At 43.7% G+C, this 17,941-nt stretch overlaps 1 protein-coding gene across 1 annotated transcript; it reads left to right on the top strand.

Annotated features, from left to right (window-relative positions):
* The first annotated feature begins 2,645 nt into the window (after positions 1-2,645).
* LOC129838272 (WW domain-containing adapter protein with coiled-coil-like) lies at positions 2,646-15,947 on the top strand. Its single transcript, XM_055905128.1, has 13 exons — positions 2,646-2,934; positions 3,185-3,218; positions 3,960-4,146; positions 4,917-4,996; positions 6,672-6,787; positions 7,101-7,195; positions 7,489-7,749; positions 9,053-9,175; positions 9,792-9,943; positions 10,145-10,230; positions 10,889-11,057; positions 14,040-14,167; positions 14,254-15,947. Exons 1-13 carry the CDS (start codon positions 2,894-2,896, stop codon positions 14,321-14,323), a joined length of 1,542 nt encoding a protein of 513 aa, XP_055761103.1. The 5' UTR covers positions 2,646-2,893; the 3' UTR covers positions 14,324-15,947.
* Positions 15,948-17,941: the final 1,994 nt, after the last annotated feature.

Raw genomic sequence — 17,941 nt, 5'->3', positions numbered from 1 at the left:
TAACTGTAGCATTGCCGGGACATCACAGTAGATAAAGCCAGTTTCACCTTGACCAGTTGGTGGAATCTCCTTTCCATGATCACCCTTTTTAGAAACGCAATGTCCTCATTTCTGTCCATTATAGCTTTCATCCCAGAGATCACACTCCTCTCCCTCCATTTACAAGAGGGTCAGTGGGAGGGTCATAAATTACCCATCATTGCAGAGGACAAGGTCAGGGATCATGAGGGAGGAGTCAAAAGGTGTCAGAGGTCAAACCAAGGGTGTGGTGAAAAAAATCAGCTAGGGGAGCCCATGTAAGGTATTCCCAAACATACCATCTTATGACATCTACATGTCAGTTTGCCCAAATAGTCAAAGTCTTCCTCTACACACACTGGTCTAGTCTGACTTTCAGGGTAAATATTAATGCTGTGCAGGTCACAGGTCACTCCATCACACAAACACACTCCTCTAAATGTACCTCCTGGTCCAGTGGAAAGACTCAGCAATACACCTTGTCTGTGGAAAGATAGGATTCTGAGAATGTTGATATCTGCATGCAGTAGTGACATTTGGCTGTATTCACTCATCCCTTTATTTTCTATCAAGGCAAGTATTTTTTTTTCCATTATCAATCGGTATTAGATATGTACTGGTTGACCAACTTGGATAGTTGCATTGGCTGGCACGTCATTCCTAAACAAAAGACTAAAGAATTATGATCTGACCTATTATCAGAGATGACATTTACTGGAGCATACGGTGAACCTGTCCTGTTCTGTGGAGTTTCAGCCTCAGATGTTTAATGAAGATCTTAAAGGAGTAGAAAAATGAAAGGAAACAGCTGTGGTCCGAAGCCGTGTTTCTTTGTATGGTATTGCTGCCACCAAGTGGATAAGATAGGCTATGATATGTCCTTTTTGAAAACATTTTTATTTGTTTAACCTTTATTTAACTAGGCAAGTCAGTTAAGAACGAATTATTATTTACAATGACGGCCTACCTCGGCCAAACCCGGACGACGCTGGGCCAATTGTGCCCCGCCCTATGGGACATGTCCTGTTTTGAAGGTCTATTATTTTGTTTTGTGTGGTACCCGACTGATTTCAGATAGAACTCTCTGTGACTCTAAGGCTGCGTTCACACAGGCAGCCCAATTCTGATATTTTTTCCCCACTAATTGGTCACATCAGATCTGTTTTACATACGGATCTTCTTCAGAGCTGATCTGATTGGTCAAAAGACCAATTAGTGAAAAAAAAGAGAAATAATTACGCTGTCTATGTAAACATAGCCTCATTGAACGCAAGTCTTTCAATAGTCCACAATCTTTCTACAGTCCACATGGCGCCATGTCATTGAAGTGTAAGTTCACTCTCACCCAATTATATAAGTCTATTCTCTCACCACGGAATCACAGCTTTTCAGTCCTTCATATGGCATCATTGATTGATTGCACACTGAGACAGATCAATCAGCCTCTGTGGAATACATGAAAGCAAGTATACAGGTTGAAGATCTATATTCACAAACAGCTGACCAACATGCAACTTAGTCCGTTTGTGACTTAAAGTTAACAATTAAAAGATAACTATTGTATTGTGTGCCCCCCCCCCCCCAAAAAAAGACTCCTTAATTTAAAGAGAATAGGAAAAACTAAGAAATGGTGCTTAATAAATCAGACTAGCTGTGGTGAAATAAAAAAAAGTTTGCATCCTGTTCGTGTCTAAAGTGCTGCATTTATTCTTCATTATTCTTCATTTATTTGTTTGTTTTTAATTCTCTAGAGCTATAGGATTAAAAAAAGTGTCAATAAAGTTGCTGTCAATATGAAATTCAGCAAGCTCAGTACAGTCCAAATAGGGTAACACTCACCAGAGAGAAGGTGGGGGTCCATTTGAACATCCACATGCAAACAGAACAGGAGACAAAAATACAGTACAAGCAATGAGAGCCAGTCTGAACCAGACAGTATTAGCCCAATGTGACTTTCACCAGTTTCCTTCCCCTTAAAAGTGTACCAATCAGTTGTATATCGTTGGTTCCTTCAGACCTGAGTGGACTAGACTGGGCATTGGTAATCAAGGCCAGATAAATGGATGGTCTGATGTCACCTCATCATTAGGCCTGTACAGACAGACAAGGATACAGAAAGACAGCATCGGTCCTGATCAGTAGGTTATACAGAACAGGGTCAATCAAAAAAAAGGCTATCCGGGCTGTGTTCTTACTGGTACCGAAGGGCCAGTGTATGTGGGCTTTTGTCTCAGCCTAGTGCTATGAAATTCAATTAACTTTTAATACTTTGATTAGTTATAATGGGTTGTACTGTGCACAGCCCATGGACGAATGAAAAAAACTAGGGTAGAGACTAGAGGTTGGTTTATAATTCTGTCATGTTGCATTGTGCTCTTTGAGTTGTTTAACTTTAGATTATCAGACATACTGGGCTGGGGCAGGGAAAGTGCAAAGACCTACCTACCCCTTGTATCAATACTTTTTTAGCATCAAATGTTATTGGCCATGTGTATTCTCAGAGGTGGGCTTTGTTGTTATTTCAACCACTGCAATTCGTCTGACTGCATTGCAAATCATTGATTAGCTGAAGGGTTTGTGAACCTTTTTCGACAAGGGAGTATCCCGGAAATAGCTAAGTGTGGAGGCGGGGCTGATTTCATTGCTACGCCTGTTTCCTTTCACTGGCACTGCACAGAAGAGATTGTGCAGTTTAGGCGAGCAAATAATGGACCAAAGGCCAACATAGCTATCCACTGTGCAAATCTAGTTGGTGGCTTCCCAGCTGGCTAACTAATTACCGAGACATCACCAAGATAAATTAACTGAAGACGATAATAATATTTTGTTGTCAATAGTTCACCCCCTCGCGCACACACACATCAACACGGCATTGATGGTAATGCATACAAGGAAACAACCGAGACTCAGCGATGGGTAAACGACAATACATTTTGTCACTTCTCTTTGACAGCTCTACCCTTCCCTTGACATAATAATGTTAGCTATGTAGCTAAGGTTTTCATTTATCTAGCTAGTTAGTTACAACTAGCTAACTACGTTGTCGCTAGGTAACTAACGTCAGTAGCTACAGTGGCTAACTAGTTAGCTAGTGTCATATTTTTGCAGCATCAACATTTCAAATGTGTGCCTATAGCTAGCTAACTTTCTTTTGTCTATATTTCAGGTGTAACGACCGAAGGGATTCACAACCCTATCAGGTAAAGCAAGTGGATATAGCACGCTAGCTAGCTACGTAATTAGCAAGTGTGTTAGCTAGCTAACGTACGTTAACCCGTAAGGCAGGCAGGCCTTTAGCTGGCTTTAGTTTTGCAACTCAAAAGCCTTGGCTCAGGATTTGGCAAAATAGCGTTAACGTCAGTAAACACAAGTTGGGCTACAAATAGTTCGTTAAATTACCTAACTAACTAATTTTGAACAATAACTAATAGTTAACCAACAACCTAGCTGCCGACTGTATTTCCCTTGACGTAACATTAGCCAGCTAGTTGTTAGCCAACTAACGTTAGCTAGCTATGTTTATCTTTACGCAATAGCTAGCTAACTTAAATACAGTCATTGATAGCCAGTTAGATAGCAAATGGAGCATAACTATCAAGATAGATAGCTAATATATTAGATGGTCTGAATACTGCACAAAGGGTGGATTTAGTAACCATTGAAGTAACTTAAAATACGTAAAATGGCTCAAATTCCAGTACAAGAAATTTACAAATGTAGACAAAAATAAGTGGGTTAAGGAAGCTAGTTAGCTAGTTGTGCAAGAAACAACGTTACTAAAGGTTGTGCATACATAGCTAGGCAGGAATGAAAAGTACAGCACAATCAATGTCAAGAGTAGGAAGTAGGCCTACAGTATCATATGTCAGTGGGTGGAAAGGTGTTCATCCATAAAGAGGAAACGTTGTATGTTGACTGACACCAGCCTATATGTATTGCAGACCCACAAATCCCAGCCCAAGAGTCAATCTACCACCCTTCACCGTCACGATAAAATGCGAGATGGGTTGTCAGATCCTACACCACCCTACAAAATGCTCCGACACTCTGATGAAAGTCCAGTCAATAAGCACAGTGACGGACACAGCAAAACAAAAACATTTCACACACTCCGAGGCCAAGATGGTGGTAAGCCCAAAGAGAAAGAACCTAGCTAAAGAACCTTTTCTCTGTATTGTAGTAATATTACTTAAATGTTTTTGCTTGTGTGCACAGAGAAGCCTACTTTTGATTAGCCAGTTCAGATATCTTAGCCTGGTCCTAGATATGTTTATGCTGTTTAGCCAATTCCTGTGGGCCTTGTTATGCCAAACAACACTAGGAGTTGGCTATACAGCACCATCATATCTGGGACCAGGCTTGAAATAGCCTACATCAAACTGTTAATTTACACTGTAAATTGGGCTATTGAAAGCTCTTGGACTACTTCCGCATACATGACACCTGCTCAAAACATGCATAGCTACTTGTACACAACATGACGTTGAGTCTGTAAGGCCCAATTCATGACTGAAGATATCCACACAAAACTGTTGTTCAAGTCTATACACAGACATCAATGCAAGATTAACATGAGAAGTTATGTTGCTGAAGTTCCACAGGGGCTTTATTAACTAGTAAACTGGACGTTGTCTTGTCAAATGAGAGAGTATTGTAGATTGACGAAACTGCAGTGCACCTAGGCTAGCTACATTACTATGATTCTCTTGCGCACTAAAGTATACATTTTTGACATACTGTACCTTGGTACTTCATGAAATGGAAAGGTGCTGTAAATTCCATGGTACTGCAAACATCCTTTGTTCAATGGATAGGGGGTAGCCTAACCTGTCATGTCTATGGTTGCTGATAGTGTGGTCTCCTTTGTAAATGTTCTCATCATATCGTTTCTTTTAAAGGGACCAGCTGCTCTCCGCAAGAGAATTCTCATAACCACAGCTCCAACTCGCACTCAAATCAAAGCAAGGCGTCAGACACAGTAAGATACCTTGTTTGTACTTGAACCAATGATTTCTGAAAGTAGGCATCCATCAGGCTGGGCTTCTAAAGCATCATGGGTCTCTGAGCCACAGGACAATGACTGCTGCTTGTTTACAGTTCAGTTTTGTGTGACAAATTATGTCAATCAGCTCTGTCAGGATGTTGTGTAAAGGATGATCGTTCTCTGGTGTTTGTCTCTATCCATCCTCATGATAATCTGTCCATTAAGATACTTTTTTTTTTCAGCTCACAAGAGTTTTTGTTTTTTTGCCTTGTCATGAGAATTTTCAATCCCAATGATAATAACTAACAATTAATAGCTTTGACCAATCCCCGAGGTTTGTAAGACCATGGGTTTAATAATAATTAGGCAGAGACTCAGCTTATGCAAAAAGTTAGTACAGTTTATTCAGAGAACGTTCTAAAGTCAAGAATACAAAGACATCCATTTTATGCCATGCTCCTTAATTACGCACATACTTTCACACAAACAGTAGATATCCTACGCACATTCATACACACGAACAGTAGGTGAGTTGTATCCTTCTCCAGAGTTCTCAGCACTGTGTATCACTACCCAACCGACAGTTCCATTCCCCCGAGATTAGAGAAATCTTGAAGTACTCCCTGTCCTATCATGCGTTTCTCAAGAGTTCTAGCCAGGTCGGTTCAAACACAGTTTAATTGTTCTCGGTATTTTCTTAGGCACACACACACATTTCTCTCTTTCCCAGTCCAACCTAATTGGACTTGTGTTTAATACTTTAATTATTCCTTATACATGCTACATATAATCCCTAATGGTTAAGTTTCAGGGTAGAATTATTTAATCATTATCTTTAAGCATATAAATTATTGTATCAAGCTTACATTCACAACCAGAAACAAACCCCTCATCTGCAGAGAAACAATGGACTAGAGTTACTTTCTCATTGAGTTACTTTCTCATTGAGTTATCAGCCCCTGGAACTGAAGGGTTAGCTCAGCATACACTTTTGTCAAGAAATTACCTGATGAATGGCCCTGAGCCTGGCCAAGTATCACTGCTATCCTTGTTGGGCACATCCTCATAGCCCCAGCTGTAAATCTTTCCTCTATATAGGCAGGGTAACACATATATGCCGAGTTTCAGCATGTATACATACACCCTGACAACCACATTTGATTGAGGCAGACTAGCCTAAATAGTGTGCAGGATCAGCTTGCTTTTATTAATAGGGCTAGGTCTATAGATATACATCTGGATGTGAGAAAGGGCTTGGGGACTGACAATGGCCGTACAGAGACTTGATGTCTTATAACATTGCTTTATTCTATTCAAAATATTTGTATCTAACTCCAAATAAGGTTAAAGTGTTATCCCCCCCCATATAAACTGTAAAATGGTTATAAGCATGAGAGGCCCAACATTAGACCTAATACGTTATTGAGCAAGTCAAATCAAATTTTATTAGACACAGGTGCCAAATACAACAGGTGTACAGTGAAATGCTTCCTTTACAAGCCCCTGTATCTTCCACACTGGATTTCACACTAGAATCTGATTACTAGCCGCTAGCCTTTTAACCTGATTTTCCAAATGTAGTCCTACTTGTACCCAATGTTTGTGCACTCTGCTAAACCTACGCTAGTGTTAGTTAGTTGACCTTTTATGTTGTGCCTTCTTCCCTCAGCCTCACGAGCCTGCAGATGACTGGTCGGAGCACATCAGCTCCTCGGGCAAGAAGTACTACTACAACTGCAGGACTGAGGTCTCCCAATGGGAGAAGCCCAAAGACTGGCTGGAGAGGTAAGGTCTCGACCAATGGAAAAACAACGTCTCACTCATAAACGTCATACTCTTCTTCTCTTTAGCCTCAACTCTTCCGTTTCTACCTTAAAACGCAATACAGTCCAATATGGCCGCCCGGGTGCCCAATATTCCATATTTCTGAACCTCATCGATTGAACTACAGCATGCTGAAAGGTCCCATAGCTTAGATTGGTAGAGTACACGTTCTGACATTAACACTCCCATACTGTATTCAACCAGCAGTTTAACACTGTTTAATTAAATGTAACCCTGACAATGACCTTCAGTTTCTGTATTTCGTTGTGTCCAGAGAGCAAAGGCAAAAAGACCCGTCTAAGAGAGAGTCCAACACGTTCCCTAAAGACCGGGACTACAGACGAGAGTCTGTAGACACAGCCACCACAAGTAAGTATGAAATCTACAGAGGAGGTCGTTTATGGGAGTTGCTGTCTAAGATTCAGATACACTAACCACATCTGGATTTTGATGTCTGATTTTTTTTAAATAAAACTTTGTTGTTATAGTATGACTATACCTTTGAAATGTGAAAATACTTGACAACTATATGCGTTATGGCTATCACCTTTTCAATGAACAAAATGGAGACGAGGACAGCAATTCTGTCTGAACCACAGAGAGGTGCATCCTATCTATCAAGCCAGAGTCTCTTCAGTCTTGTTCTTCTTTTCCCTCCACAGAGAGTACTTCAGGGGACAAGTCGTCCTCCAACACGGCTCCTTCCCAGTCATCTTCCTCCACCAATCCGGGCCTGAACCAAGCCTCTGGCTCTAACCCCACCCCCTCCTCTTCCTCCTCCATGGTCCCTGTGTCCCCCTCTGTCCAATCCCAGGCCTCGGGCCTTCTCCAAGACCCCGCCCTCCTGCGGCAGCTCCTCCCAGCGCTGCAGGCCACCCTGCAGATGAGCAATGGCAGCATGGACATGGCCAAGATCAATGAGGGTGAGTTGCCCAACACCACATTTCTCCTTCTTGAGCTTTAGCAGACCTGGGTCCAAATAGCTCTGCCTGAAAATATGACTTGGGGTTCAAAGGGCAACTCTGGAGTATGATGTAATCATTGTAACTAGACGCAGCATAGGTATTGAAAAAAAGCCTTTGCTATACTGGAATGTGAAACACAAATTTGGATACTCTGATGTCTGAAGTGATCATATGACAACAAAGTCAGTGGTTTTGGCTTCAGAAGGGTCTTTTCATAGCAGGTTAGGAGAAACTAAAAGACTAAAAGTTGTCCGTGACTCGTACATGCATCTGTTGGTCCCTAGCTGTACACTATCTAGCCGAACATGCATTTGTCGGTCCCTAGCTGTACACTATCTAGCCGAACATGCATCTGTCGGTCCCTACCTGTACACTATCTAGCCGAACATGCATCTGTTGGTCCCTAGCTGTACACTATCTAGCCAAACATGCATCTGTTGGTCCCTAGCTGTACACTATCTAGCCGAACATGCATCTGTCGGTCCCTAGCTGTACACTATCTAGCCGAACATGCATCTGTTGGTCCCTAGCTGTACACTATCTAGCCGAACATGCATCTGTTGGTCCCTAGCTGTACACTATCTAGCCGAACATGCATCTGTCGGTCCCTAGCTGTACACTATCTAGCCGAACATGCATCTGTCGGTCCCTAGCTGTACACTATCTAGCCGAACATGCATCTGTCGGTCCCTAGCTGTACACTATCTAGCCGAACATGCATCTGTCGGTCCCTAGCTATACACTATCTAGCCACAATCGGGGTTGGAAGGGGTTGGTGGGTCCTATTCTTGTGAATGGGCGATCCTTAATTAAATCGCTTCTCGTCAACCACATATGTTGTAAATGTAAAATCATCTCATTAAACTACCGATTCAATGACAGTTTTGTGTAGCCTATAACCCTCAAACTCAACTCTGGACCTCAAAGCCAGTTCCACTGCTTTGTCTCATTGTTCCCCTCTAATCGGGGACTGCTTTAGACCTGGGACACCAGGTGTGTGTGCAATTAATTATCAGGTAGAACAGAAAATAAGTAGGGTAAGAGTTCAATATCATGTCTGCTCATCTCTTTTCTACAATTGCTTATTGTATAATGCTGCCTTATGAAAATCATTGTCACTCAACAACACGTCTCTTGATATTCATGTATGGACTGGTCTGTGTGTGTTGCATACATAGCACGCATATGGGTGCCTGTATCTGTGTGTTTGGTTGTTTGTGTATGTTTCTCATTGTCCTGTGTTTTTTCTCCTCTCCTCTAGTCCTCGCGGCTGCTGTTACCCAAGCTTCCTTGCAGTCTATGCTTCATAAACTCCTCACTGCTGGACCATCTGCTTTCAACATCACTGCTCTTCTTTCCCAAGCTGCTCAACACTCCAACCAAGGTAGGCTGCTGTCACACGTCATCACCTTTTTGATGCCTCTCTCTCTCTCTCTCTCTCTGTTTAGAATGGTTTTTCATTCCAGTGTCTCCTGGTTGATGTATAGAACTAGGATATATAGAATTACATTTCAATTCAGATAGGAGAATCCTCCCAATGTATTTCTATTGGATATTTTCAGGGTAGCTGTTATTGTTGGGAGGATTTTCCTATTGGATATTTTCAGGGTAGCTTATTGTTGGGAGGATTTTCCTATTGGATATTTTCAGGGTAGCTGTTATTGTTGAAAGCTTTAACTGAAGATTTGACCAATGTCTTTCAACAAGATGTATGGGCATCGTTCAGTTCAGGGCAACGTCTTCTAGTTTTTGTTGTTTTGTTGAATAGTCTATCAAACTTTGCTATTGATGTATTTAACCAGGGTATTCCTCTAAGCAACGATAGCCATGGCTTTTCATTAACGTTTTGGATGCATAAGAAAAAAGCAACCTTTACAATGACTCATGTCTTTATAGGTATATTTATAATGTAGTTATACCCTTTGTGCATGTGAGATTAAGGCTGTTCTTATTACAAATAGTTCCTTTGTCTTATTCGCCTCCTGGACACAAACCAATAGCGGCCCTGCAGGCAAGTCAGTCGCCCATATCGCTAACGTCGGACGCCTCCTCGCCACGCTCATACGTGTCGCCCAGGAATGGCACTCCCCAGACCAACCTCCTTACCCAGAAACCCCTGCTCAGCATGCCACCCGCCGCCTCCCAACCAAAGGTCAGCACCTCCACGGAAACTCTAAACTTGTCCAATGATATTGTGTTATGATCGAGGTGTATGGTTTTGTCATTTTAACCCTGTGATCTCAGTGTTTCTTCCCTCCCCACCTCACCATTCTTTTATCTCTGTCCTCCTCTGCTCTTTTCTCCTTCCCTCTTTCTTCCTTTTAATTTTCTTTCTTATTTTGTCCCTCTGCAGGTTACCCCAGTGAAACCAGGACCAGTTTCTCAGCAGGCTTCAGCAGAGAAACGTCCAGAGGACCCCCGAACTCTCCAACAGCGGAGGTACATAACACATTAGAGGCTGCTGCCCTATATACATAGACTTGCAATCACTTGACTCTTAAATAATGTTTACGTATTCTGCATTACTCATCTCATATGTATATACTGTATTCTATTCTACTGTATCTTAGTCTATGCTGCTCTGACATTGCTCATCCATATATTTATATATATTTTTAATTGCATTCATTTACTTAGATTTGTGTGTATTGTTGTGAAATTGTTAGATATTACTGCACTGTTAGAGCTAGAAACACAAGCATTTCTCTACACTGCAATAACATCTGGTAAAAACGTGTAGGTGACCAATAAAATGTAATTTGTTGAATGGTTCTTAGTAGACACGGAGCATTACTTGTATGCCTCCACAATATACACAGCCTTATGAAATGGAAGTACAGCAGTCCTGTTTGTACCCTTGTCAGAAGAATAGTATCACTGGATGAGTGTGGACAAATGTCCTTATTCCTAATGTCACCTACCTCTGTGTCCCTGACCTAGTTGAGATGTACTTGTCTATGTCTGGAAGGGTTGTGTATATAGAAGCCCTGTGATAGTAGCATCTTATCCAATCAACACAAATGTCTAGGTGTTACAATAGAGGTAGTTTCTGTCCCCCCCACGGTCCTTATACTTCTCTGCTGTCTCTCTCGTCCAGCGGTCAGGGGAGTCCGCCACCAGGACCTAACGGCAGCCACTCTGTTCCCAACGCTGCCTCAGGCCTCACCAGCGCTCCCGGCTCCTTCACTCCCTCGCTGGCCTCTCACTTTGACGAGAACCTCGTCAGGCACATCCAGAACTGGCCCGCAGAGCACATCGAGAAGCAGGTAGAACCTCCACTGTGAAGTGGGGACAATGGGTTGCTCATTCAATGTGGAGTTAGTTGTTTAGAAAGGAATTGTTGCGTTCAACTCAAAACAGTTTCTAGTAGATGGTAGAATAAGGTATTTGGGTGCACAATGGGATGCTCGTCATGAGTGAATGTCGAGTTAGTCGTTTTTATGTCTGAATGTCTGTCAACTATATGACTAATGGGTATTTAATTAATGTATTTAATACAGTCATTATCAAAATAACACCACACTGTGTGGATATAACCGTGATACACACAAACTGCTACTGTTGAATCACGACTTGGACTGGTCATGCTTTGATGTTAGTAGGATATATGCATTTAATTGAGTTGTGTGCATATTATTATGAAACGGCAGTTTTATATTGCATTTAGTGTAGATGGCACTACCATACAATCAAATATTGTACCCTTAGGCAATAGCTACACTTCCAAGGCTACTCAGGCCATTTCCTGTTTGGAGTTGATAAGAGAGGGCGTGGCTAAGCTCACTGTTTGGGATGCCATGTGGTGGTTGGAGACTGTTTGGGATGCCGTGTGGTGGTTGGAGACTGTTTGGGATGCCGTGTGGTGGTTGGAGACTGTTTGGGATGCCGTGTGGTGGTTGGAGACTGTTTGGGATGCCGTGTGGCGGTTGGAGACTGTTTGGGATGCCGTGTGGCGGTTGGAGACTGTTTGGGATGCCATGTGGCGGTTGGAGACTGTTTGGGATGCCGTGTGGCGGTTGGAGACTGTTTGGGATGCCGTGTGGCGGTTGGAGACTGTTTTGTTTGGGATGCCATGTGGTGGTTGGGGGCTGTTGTTTGGGATGCCATGTGGTGGTTGGGGGCTGTTGTTTGGGATGCCATGTGGTGGTTGGGGGCTGTTGTTTGGGATGCCATGTGGTGGTTGGATACTGTTGTTTGGGATGCCATGTGGTGGTTGGATACTGTTGTTTGGGATGCCATGTGGTGGTTGGATACTGTTGTTTGGTTTGGGGTGCCATTTGGTGGTTGGAGGCTGTTTGGTTTGGGGTGCCATGTGGTGGTTGGATACTGTTGTTTGGTTTGGGGTGCCATGTGGTGGTTGGATACTGTTTGGGATGCCATGTGGTGGTTGGATACTGTTTGGTTTGGGATGCCATGTGGTGGTTGGATACTGTTGTTTGGTTTGGGATGCCATGTGGTGGTTGGATACTGTTTGGGATGCCATGTGGTGGTTGGATACTGTTTGGTTTGGGATGCCATGTGGTGGTTTGGGATGCCATGTGGTGGAGACTGTTTGGTTTGGGATGCCATGTGGTGGTTGGATACTGTTGTTTTGTTTGGGATGCCATGTGGTGGTTTGGGATGCCATGTGGTGGTTGGATACTGTTGTTTTGTTTGGGATGCCGTGTGGTGGTTGGAGACTGTTTGGGATGCCGTGTGGTGGTTGGAGACTGTTTGGGATGCCATGTGGTGGTTGGAGACTGTTTGGGATGCCATGTGGTGGTTGGAGACTGTTTGGGATGCCATGTGGTGGTTGGAGACTGTTTGGGATGCCATGTGGCGGTTGGAGACTGTTTGGGATGCCATGTGGCGGTTGGAGACTGTTTGGGATGCCATGTGGCGGTTGGAGACTGTTTTGTTTGGGATGCCGTGTGGTGGTTGGAGACTGTTTTGTTTGGGATGCCGTGTGGTGGTTGGAGACTGTTTTGTTTGGGATGCCATGTGGTGGTTGGGGGCTGTTTGGGATGCCATGTGGTGGTTGGGGGCTGTTGTTTGGGATGCCATGTGGCGGTTGGAGACTGTTTGGGATGCCATGTGGCGGTTGGAGACTGTTTGGGATGCCGTGTGGTGGTTGGATACTGTTGTTTGGGATGCCATGTGGTGGTTGGATACTGTTGTTTGGGATGCCGTGTGGTGGTTGGATACTGTTGTTTGGGATGCCATGTGGTGGTTGGAGACTGTTGTTTGGTTTGGGGTGCCATGTGGTGGTTGGATACTGTTGTTTGGTTTGGGGTGCCATTTGGTGGTTGGATACTGTTGTTTGGTTTGGGGTGCCATTTGGTGGTTGGAGGCTGTTGTTTGGTTTGGGGTGCCATGTGGTGGTTGGATACTGTTGTTTGGTTTGGGATGCCATGTGGTGGTTGGATACTGTTTGGGATGCCATGTGGTGGTTGGATACTGTTTGGTTTGGGATGCCATGTGGTGGTTTGGGATGCCATGTGGTGGAGACTGTTTGGTTTGGGATGCCATGTGGTGGTTTGGGATGCCATGTGGTGGTTTGGGATGCCATGTGGTGGTTTGGGATGCCATGTGGTGGAGACTGTTTGGTTTGGGATGCCATGTGGTGGTTTGGGATGCCATGTGGTGGAGACTGTTTTGTTTGGGATGCCATGTGGTGGTTTGGGATGCCATGTGGTGGTTTGGGATGCCATGTGGTGGTTGGATACTGTTGTTTTGTTTGGGATGCCATGTGGTGGTTGGATACTGTTGTTTTGTTTGGGATGCCATGTGGTGGTTGGATACTGTTGTTTGGTTTGGGATGCCATGTGGTGGTTGGAGACTGTTGTTTGCTGCTGCTAATGGCGACCTGGTGGACAGAATCCTTTTTCATGAACCATTTTAGTTCTAGTCAATACAATAAAGAGCTGAACTACCAAACACCGCTGCAGTTGGCTGGTCAGAAAGCGGGAGAGAGAGGAAGCTGCCTGCCTCGGGGCACACAGACGAGACATGCCCACTTCAACTTTTGTACACATTTATAGCCATTTATGGAACCATTAGGTAGGCCTAGGACTCTAGGCAGGAGGCTTCTTGGTAGTCTGACTAACTGGTACTAAAATACAGTTCTGATGGGTATTTCCTTCTGAAGATGGCTTATTTAAACTTTAAAAAAAAAAAAAGTTTTTCTCTGAAATTTGACCTCAATGCTTAAAGGTTCATGATGTGTATTTTGGTGCAACCCCTCACCCGGTTCTGCCTTTCTCTTTCAGGCAGCACGGTTACGGGAGGATGCCCACAACATGGGCAGTCTCTACATGTCTGAGATCTGCACCGAACTCAAAAACCTCCGATCTTTAGTCAGAGTGTGTGAGATCCAGGCCACGCTGCGGGAACAGAGGTGAGAACAGGACACAAACACACACATTAGAAATGCGTCTTCACGATAAATGGTTTATTTTCTTAAAACTGTTCATTTTCTCCCAGAATACTGTTCCTGAGACAGCAGAGCAAAGAACTGGACAAGCTGAAGAACCAGAACTCTTACATGGTCTGAGAACCTGTGTGGGAGACGAAAGACGGTGAACCGCTTTAGGCTGCGGGCAAAGCCTGCCACGCGGTCCTCTATGTCCCATGTGCCCCAGTCTGAACACGTCCGTACCGTCATGAACCAGAGGGCGTCTGAGGATACGGACAAGAGACTGGGCCTGTTGAAGACGTCATGGGTCACGCAATGAAGCGTACCACTGCCCAAGCCCCCGAAAAAGTGTAGATTTCATCTAGGCATCCAAGATGTAAATTGTTCTATGAAACCGCAGGCTAAAATAATACAGAAGCCTTGTTGAGCTTTTCATGGACACCCAAACCAGTGGATTCTGAGAAACCTACATGTCATACCTTTTTGTTACCTGATAAACTCGGCTGGCGTCCTTTGGATTTGAGAAACTGTTGGACTGTGTTTGTTGCGGTTGATAGACAGTTTTGGTTGGGAATGCATCTTTTTCTCCTCAGACTTGTGGCTTAACTGAAGTCTAGTGAACTGAATGGACTCCGATTGACTTGAGATGTATGAATCACCAACTGATTCCAGGAAGACTCAAACGCCAACACTTCTTCAGCATAGACTTGAAGTGGTGCATCACATTGCAGATAAGATATCGAACAGCCCACAGGTTATTCACAGCATCTTCTTAAAAGCCAACTTTGATTCCTTCCAGACTCATACAGTTGCTTCTATTCAGTGAGGAATCCTGAATTTAACAGTCCCAGTTCGCTGAGTACTTTTTAAAATGTGAGCTGACAAAGATTCTTAGCTGCTTGACAAGAGTTGTCTGTCGGTCCACGCTCCCGCCCCCCTGGATGGGAATAGTCTGTAGACTTAGTTACCTGTGACCCCTCTAACGTTGGGCCAGGAGACTTCTCAGAACATACTGTCCCACGGCGTAACCTTTAGGTCACCTCCCAGTCCCTATCACGAACCCCCAATGGGATCATGTGATAAAGGGCAACGTTCTCGTCGTCCATGACCTCTGCATCAGAATCCCTCCTTTGATCTGTACTTGATCATTTTTCCCCTCTTCTGCTGAATTTTTTTCAGTTTTTTTTTTGTTTTGTAAGCTTGTCTTGTCTTCATCTTGAGTAATTAATTCCTTATGTGCAGTTTCTCTCGAGATTGTGAAAAGGGGTATTTAGTTTCACGTGGTTATGTAAACCTAAATTATTGTTGCACATTATTAATTGCGTTCTTGTGAAGATGATGTAAGGAGAGAGTGGAGATGGTCTTATGTTCATGGGACTCACCTTTCTCTTGGCTATACCAGCTAATCCAGTACAGCACTAGTTAAATGGAGACCGTAGTTAACGTTTGCTACATTTGTCTTACTGAAGTTAAACTTTTTTGGGGGGGGCGTCAGTAATTAAACGTAACTATTTTACACAACAATGCTGTCTCACTCTTTCATATCCACAGACTTAGCTACTCCCTCTTCATCCTCAGACTTCTCCGATCAATCAGTGACATACTGTAATTGGCAAGGCACTGGCCAAAACTTTCGTCTTCAGAACTGGAGAACTCACTTTTCCGATAGTTGGGGATTAGAGGTTTTTGTGAGGATGGTGCGACCATAGCTTTGTATATTATTTCTTAAAAGTATATGAGAATAAAATACATTATTCTACCACATCTTTTGATATTCTCATTTTTGCCTGTTTGCTTTCACTGTTATCACTTTTATACTGACGTTTGTTGCATTATTCCAGAGATGGTGACTGAATAGCAACACTGCCTTGTCTCTCAACTGACAATGCAGAATGTCACTTTTATTACTGTATGGTGTAAACATGTTTGTTATCAAAATGTGATTGCTGCATTAATTCAGCATATTGGAAATGCTGCACAGTGCATAAGAAGCACAGTTGTGCTAGTTTAAAATGACATGACGCTCATTGATCCCTTCATTGGACACAAGATGGCGATATTCAGCTAGCAATTGACCTTGTCTTTCATATTTGTCTCCTAGATTCCCTTGGAGGCTCTTAATTTACACTGAACAAAAAATATAAATGCAACATGTAAAGTGTTGGTCCAATTTTTCATGAGCTGAAAAATACAAAAAACATATTTTATTCAAATGTGCACACATTTGTTTACATCCCTGTTGGTGAGCATTTCTCCTTTGCCAAGATAATTAAATCCTCCTGACAAGTGTGGCATATCAAGAAGCATGATCATTACACAGGTGCTCCTTATGCTGGGGACAAAAGGCCACTCTAAAATGTGTGGTTCTGTCACATATCACTGCCACAGATGTCTCAAATTTTGAAGGAACGTACAATTGGCATGCTGACTGCAGGAATGTCGTTTTAGAGAATTTGGCAGTACATCCAACTGGCCTCACAACCGCAGACCACGTGTAACCACGCCATCCCAGGACCTCCACATCTGTCTTCTTCACCTGCGGGATCGTCTGAAACCAACCACCCGGACAGTTGATGAAACTGGGTTTGCACAACCCGAAGAATATCTGTACCGACTGTCAGAAACCGTCTCAGTGAAGCTCATCTGCGTGCTCTTCATCCTCAACAGGGTCTTGACCTGACTGCAGTTTGGCGTTGCAGTTTGGCGTTGTAGCCACTGGCATGCTGGAGAAGTGCTCTTCACGGATGAATCCTGGTTTCAACTGTACCGGGCAGATGGGAGATGGTGTTTATGGCGTTGTGTGGGAGAGCGGTTTGCTGATGTCAGCGTTGTGAACAGAGTGCCCCATGGTGGGGTAATGATATGGGCAGGCATTAGCTACGGACAACGAACACAATTGCATTTTATCAATGGCAAGTTGAATGCACAGAGATACCGTGGCGAGATCCTGAGGCCCCTTGACGTGCCATTCATCCACCACCATCACCGCCATACAACTGGCGACCGAAGTCCGCATCCATGCGCCCGGCCTGTCACAAGGACGTCCCGGACGGCTAAACCCTCCCCTAACGCTGGGCCAATTGTGCGCCACGTCATGGGTCTCCCGGTCACGCCCGGCTGCGACAGCCTGGGATCAACCCGGGTCTGTAGGGAAACCTCTTGCACTATGATGTTGTGCCTTAGACCGCTATGCCACTCGGGAGGCCCACATTTTGCATAGTTACAGAATAGACTTGATTCCTGCTCTTTCACTGCTGATTGCCATCTGATTAAACTGTGAGCTCATCACGTGGTTTGCATTGTGATGTTCCTCAGAATTTAGATTTGTGGTTTTATTCAGGAAATACAGTATAAATCTGTTAGCAGTTGTTACTCTTCAATAACACAGACCCCAAAGAAAATCAGGGGGAGGAAAAAAGGTTTATTCTTATTCAAAGAGGGCAAATCATGCAGAGAGGTAGATGGTAGATGTTCGTGCTCCCCTGTCCCCAGTGATTCTCTCCAGTGAACAAAGGGACAGGATGTAGTTTATAACTCAGTCCTAGCCTGTGGTTGACCAATTAGAATTCCTTGCAATAAAACTGGGCCAATAGCCAAATAACAAGTATCCTATTTCAGGCTCACTGTATAGACCAATTCCTCCCTTGGCTCTGACCCATTAATCAATAATTCCCCATTACAGAAAAAACTCTTTCCGTTGATCGTTAGTACTCTATTGACTTCTCGTCCTCTTAACCTTTAGTACTGTATTGTCCT

The sequence above is a fragment of the Salvelinus fontinalis genome, chromosome 3 (genome assembly GCF_029448725.1).
Source record: "Salvelinus fontinalis isolate EN_2023a chromosome 3, ASM2944872v1, whole genome shotgun sequence".
Classification (NCBI taxonomy): domain Eukaryota; kingdom Metazoa; phylum Chordata; class Actinopteri; order Salmoniformes; family Salmonidae; genus Salvelinus; species Salvelinus fontinalis.
The sequence above is the reverse complement of the archived record's forward strand: the minus strand, read 5'-3'. Positions and strand labels throughout refer to the sequence as shown.